At 34.1% G+C, this 6,371-nt stretch overlaps 1 protein-coding gene across 1 annotated transcript; it reads left to right on the forward strand.

Annotated features, from left to right (window-relative positions):
* The first annotated feature begins 3,468 nt into the window (after positions 1–3,468).
* LOC146907889 (F-box/kelch-repeat protein At3g23880-like) lies at positions 3,469–4,617 on the forward strand. Its single transcript, XM_085729178.1, has one exon. The coding sequence runs from the start codon at positions 3,469–3,471 to the stop codon at positions 4,615–4,617; it is 1,149 nt and encodes a 382-aa protein (XP_085585304.1).
* Positions 4,618–6,371: the final 1,754 nt, after the last annotated feature.

The raw sequence follows: 6,371 nt of genomic DNA on the forward strand, positions 1-6,371 counted from the left end.
TTATGAAAATACTAGCATGAATCCAAACATGCAGCGTGATCTGGAGTTATGGAACCGTGTTCATGAATATGACAAGGCAAATGCGAAGCTTCCTTTTACACCAGTATTATCTGTTGGAACAAAATGTGTTTAACATTACCCTTTGAGAGTTTTGATGATAACAAGGTATTAAATATTGTCAATTGGATATGCTAATATTTGTTCAAGTGTACAGGACCATAAACAAAAATTTGATATCATAAATAGGTTCTGGAAGAACAAAAGAGAGCTAAGAAATCAACAAAAAGGAAGCTTGAAACATCTGAAGAGAAGTGCTCCTGAAGTGATGACTTCATCAGAAGCAAGTTCATCATAAGCATCTCATCAGAAGTTGAAGATCACCAGAAGCTGAAGTTCATCAGGAGATGCAAGACTTAAAGCTTCAAAGGTTGTTCAATGGATTTAATCTCGTCTAAGCATTGCAGAAGACTGGAAGAGTGAAACAACGACTATTTTGAAAGGATTTGAAGGCATTGGATGCTTGTTCTTTAAAGAGCGCTGACAAAGTACAATTGTACGAAGTGTACAACCACTACCTCCACTACTCTGTTTTTGTCTCTGCTACAAGACAAGAAAAACAACTCTGCCTGCAATGATGCTCCTTCACAATTGGAATGGATTTGAAATTGATCCTTTATAGGACAACAACCATATTAGGCAAAAGATCATTGGTGGATTGATCAAAAGCTTCAAACGACTCTATTTTGATGTGCTGGCAATTCACAACGTCTCTTTCACACCTCTATTTAAAGGAGTGAAGACTTAGAGATTGGCAAGGACTCAACAACAATTTACAAGTGCCAAAACTCTGCTGAAATTGTTCTGCATTCAAAAGTTCACTTAGAATTTCTTAACAGCTTTCATATCTTAGAAATTCTAGAGTCTTAAGAGCCTGTATCTGATTTGTATTGTGAACACCACCGATTGTATATCAAGTGTTCAACCTCAAACATTTTTCTTTGTAATTCTGTTTGATTAGAAGTCTCTTGCAGTTGTGGTTGAGCATTAAAAGTCTCTTGATTGTGTTCAGGAGCATAGGAAGTCTCTTGCAGTTGTGCTTGAGCAGTTTGTAGTCTCTTGCTAAGTTTAGCAGTGAGCAGTTGTAATCAGATATTGCATTTTAGTGAACTCTCCTTGGAAGTGCAAGGGGGACATGACTACTTCCGGTTTGTGGAAGGAACCTGTATAATTGCTTTGTGGCTTTCTTCTTTCTCTCTTTCTCTGTTTTTATCCGCTGCATTTAGTCCCGAACATCAATTCAGAAGTAGAACTCTATCTGCTTCTGATCAGTGTTTTCAGCTTAGGAGAAAACGAAGAAAAAGCTAACACAATTCAACCCCCTTCTTGTGTTTTTCTCGCCTTCATTATCCAGAAAACATAAGCAGCAAGTTAGGAAGCAAATCCAGGTTGGAAATCCGCCTTATAAAACCCGTTCTCAGGGTGGATCATCAACAAGTGCTCAATGAATATTCTATATTGGAATATCTCCGGTTTTGCTAATACATACACTAAATCCGCGGTTCTCTGTGTTACCTCAAGCTTTGCACACTGACTTCTTTATAAACCGGAGTGGGATACCTCGTTCTAGGTTACCATAGTCAGTTGATTTTATGTTTACGTTTCTTTCTTGCTTTTCTTTTGAGAGTTTTGGCATAGTTCCCCCTCCTGTACATCTTTTCCCTTTTTTTAATAAAATTTTCCCTGAGATTGGCGGTATAGGATAGGGGTTCTTCGGGGTGCCAACCTAGTTGGGATGTCGTCGCTTCCCCTTTAATGTCTCACCAATCTCCTGGCTTAGCAAAAAAAAAAGGCATATATAAGCACATAAAATCGGCAACGGTTGCGGCGCAAACATTGAAAGGTGTTTTGCATATAAAATAAAAACTTATTCAAGAGAAACACTATATTATGTTTATATTTTGACAATATGAACGAGTTTCAACAATTTTAGCATAACAATTTTCTCATATATTTACATAAAAATTTATTTTTGTATATAAAACACAAAAAATCTGGAACGGGTGTGATCTAAACAATGATCGGTGTTTTACATATAAAATAAAAAGTTATTTAATATAAACATTTCTTTAATTTTGATATTTTGAAAATAATCATGAGTTTTGTAAACAATTATTTTATTGACTTTCTCATATATGTATATAAAAATTTATTTTCACGTACACAAGAAAATAAAATCCACAACATACACAATTCAAATATTTAACATATTTTTCTATTTATAATTTAAGAAAAAACAATTCAATAGAACATTATATTTATGTTGATAATTTTCATTTAATATCTTTAAAAATTTGACAATATTCACAATGTAATTATTTTTAATATGATATGATTACCACAATGTTATTGACCCGTTCGGCTTCCGCACGGGTCTATTACTAGTTTAAAGAAAAAGTGAAGATGTTCTATAACTCATGAATTCGAAATTTAATCTAATTGATATTCTTTAAAGAGATAGAAAAGGTGAACAAGACTAATTTTTAAAAAGTATTCCCACATAGGATGAGACATGGTCCAAAAATATGCTTATAAGTGGGGGGGGGGGGGGGGGGGGGGGGGGGGGGGGGTTATCACCTTACAAGGAGATTTTGTAAGGTTGAATTAAGCACAATCTAAATTCTAAGATGATATAAAAGTTGTTTGCCGTTTGTTTTAAGTCGCAATGTTGGACCATCTACTATCAGATTTTTGCCATCGACCCATTCACCATTTATATCAATGCACTAAATGCAATAGTAGGACATGAATGATGTCTTAAAAGTCTTACATTAAATGCAAGATGGCATAAATATATGTTTATAAGTAAAGGCAATCCTTACAAGCTGAGTGTGTAGGGTTGAGTTACGTCCAATCCAAATTATAAAAATACGTGAAAAAGAATGAAAAGAAAAACAAACATAGCACTGCATTTCAAACAAAATCGCGACATGATATTCAACCGAAAAATTCCGATTAAGAATGCTTTTTGGGACAAAAAACTATCTTAGCATCATATATTGAATTTAATAATTAATTTTTTTTTTAAATCAATCAATTTTTTTTTTTGGTGGTGGTCGGGGTTCGAACCCCAGACCTTGCATATATTATGCATTGTCCATAACAACTGAGCTAAGCTCACGAGGACAAAAAATCAATCTATCTCATAACCATCAAAAATGTACATAAAAAAATTACATCAAATTGCTTATAAAACTTATTTTTAAGGAAAATTGCTATAAAACTTAACTTTGGTGTCTGTTATGGTTTAAATTTTTTTTTTTGCTACAAAACTTTTTTTTTGAAGGAAAAAAAAAGTTTTTCTACAAAACTTAACTTTGGCGTCTATTAGGGCTTAATTTTTTCAACACCTAACAAAGTATCACATGATAACGAACGAACATTGGTTCGGCTTCACGGCGTCATCCCAATATGCAGCCACCATCGCCACAGGTATTTCTTCCCGACGATCTTATCATTGAAGTCTTATCGTTCCTTACCGTGAAACTTCTTATGCGATTCAGGTGCGTTTGCAAGTCTTGGAATGCTTTAGTCTCTAGCCCTAAATTTATAAAAATTCACCAAAAGAAATCTGAACGAAACAAAAACTTAGTGCTGATAGAGAAAGAATACTCTTCTCACATGTACAAAAGTCTCATGGTTAATTATTTGCCCGTAAGTCGTTTAGTGGGGCACTCGTTGATCACCCTTGCGAACGACCACATATTGAAGGAAGAAGAAGATGGTTTTTTCATAGTTGGTTCCTGCAAAGGTTTAGTATGCTTGGTTGGTTATTCTGATTTAGAAAGATGGTTGTATTTCTATAACCCGGCCACGAGGACGTTGTCTAAAAAATTAGGGACATTTACTGTTGCTGATAAATATAGAGATATGTTTGGATTTGGTTACGATACTTCAACGGACACCCATAAGGTAGTGAACTTCAGTGAAACGAGCAGCGATGCAAGGATTTTTAGTTTGGGTGATAATATTTGGAGAAGTATTCCAAGTTTTCCAGATGTTCGTATTCTCTGTGACATTTTATGCTACACTTATGTGTATTTGAATGGAACTATTATCTGGTTGGTCATTCGAAAGGATATTACATATGATTGGAATAATATAACAGTTGAGAATTTTGTGATCATCTCCCTTGATTTGGGGACTGAGACATACACACAATTGTTGCCCCCTCGAGGTTCTGGTGAAAAGTTGTTGGTTGACCCAACTATTTGTGTATTCATGGATTGTCTTTGTACATGTTTTTCTCATGCTGAAGGTAACAAGGGAGATCAGTTTGTTATATGGAAGATGATGAAGTTTGGTGTTGAAGAGTCTTGGAGTCAATTCCTTAAAATTAGTTATCAGACTCTTCAAAGAAATTGTTTTAATTTTTCGTTGTTGCCATTGTGTCTTTCTGAGAGCGGTGATACATTGATATTGGGGGTTTGTAATACAGGAGAGATAATTCTCTACAATCTGAAAACCAATATGGTGGTGAAAACTGCAATTACTGTAGGAAAAAGATGGTTCTATTTCAATCATTATTTTGAAAGTTTGGTTTCGACAAATGGAAAGTAAGTTATTCTTTGTTAAGGATTATCTTGTGTGAATTCTTGTTAATTTATGTGTTTTGTTTAATATTTTTTGTCTCAGTATTTTACAATTCTGGTTATTGTATTGTCGAATGATTATCCATTGGTAGCAGCTTGACATTCTCTGAGCTGAATAGATTTGTTTTTAGTTGTAATTACGAATTCACTAGAAGATTCTCTTAAAATGAAACTTTTTCTCTCTTGAATATTAATGACTGGGTTTCTCTCGCAAAAGAACTAAGGCACGGAACCGTCTTCCATTTTATTAATCAAATGAAAGTGAGCGAGAATGTTAGGTGGTGAACAGTAATAATAAGAGAATTTACGATGAAAAAAGTGATGATAAGGGACTTGCAAACCTAACAGAATGTTGTTATAGCTTAAAAGACTTTGCTACATCAAAATATTCTCTGCGCGCATCTATGAAGACTAATAATTTGAGTCAACGAGGAAAGTGGTAAATCTATCTTTCAAGAGTTTTAACATGTTTTGTTGCATTCATAAGACTTGAGTTCGAACTCAATATCATTTGACCTGTTCCATGTTCTTCAACTGCTCGTAGGTATCTCAATAGTAGTATATAAGACTTTTCTTTTTGGTCTTTCTTAGTATTTATTTCCTGAATTCGACTTATGAAACGAAACTCAGCAATATGTCAATAGGATCCATCTTTTCTGACCTTGTTGGTAATGAGTTTTATTTCATTAACTATAAATTATTTAACTACAAATTGGAAAGGGTGCTTAACTATAAATATTACTGTTTTTTTTCCTTTCTATTTTTGTCTCTTTCCCCTCTCTCCTCTCCATTCTTTAACATACCTTTTCTGTTAACATGTATAACTTTTAAGTAGTCTAACACAACTATGTGGGTGATCAAATATCTTCAACGATTATCTCTCATTGCGTTGCATGAGTTCTCAATACTAGTATAAGTGAAACCTAAATGCATATTCGGAATGCTGCTTTTATCGACTGACACACGAAACTATGGCATGAAGATGGAGTTTCATTTCATCGCACGGTGTCACTCTTATAATTATGATTTCTAAACGTGTACCGAAAGTTGTTCTAACACAATGGACTAACTACTTTACATAGTGTGTTTTGATGCATGCACGCCATGTCACTCTTTCTAATGTCCGATCTGATGCTTATTCGATGTGGATTTATAGAAGTTACAAATTGAAAAGTTTGTGTACCATGGATGGATGGCACCGTGGTTCTTCAAGAGAAAATAACCACAAGAAAGTGACAATCCGTTAATTGTTATCCAGAAATAGTTTTTCAACTCCAATGTAAAAGTAAGTTATTAGGTTTCTCAGTTACAAATAAGACATTCTAAAATTAAGTGCAACATTCTAACCCAAACATGCATATACAAAATGGTTTATAGTTTTATTCCCCCATGCAGGAAAATATCAACAACATATAGTTAAGAATGGTCTATTTGTAGTAAAGAATGGTTAGATTATTTCTCCACTGTTGAGTGTTGGACTCTTACTCGTTCAAATTCTTATAATTTTCTCATCCTCCTCTTGAAAGTAGTTCTAACACAAAATGGACTAACTACTTATCAGTGTTTTTCGATTCACAACATGTCACTGTTTCTTTAATTTTCCATACACGGAATAGGAGTATAGGACTGTATTTTTGGCCTATCTTTGACTGCTTGTAATGTACAGATTTCTCAATTCTAAGCGCTTGTTTCCGGTATATTTCCATAGGCATTTTTTATAAT

Source organism: Medicago sativa, chromosome 7 (assembly GCF_051527215.1).
Source record: "Medicago sativa cultivar Bolivia chromosome 7, Bolivia_mono, whole genome shotgun sequence".
NCBI classification, from domain to species: domain Eukaryota; kingdom Viridiplantae; phylum Streptophyta; class Magnoliopsida; order Fabales; family Fabaceae; genus Medicago; species Medicago sativa.

Coding starts and splice junctions, on each gene's coding strand:
- LOC146907889 (XM_085729178.1), top strand. CDS start 3,469: ATGCAGCCACCATCGCCACAGGTATTTCTTCCCGACGATCTTATCATT.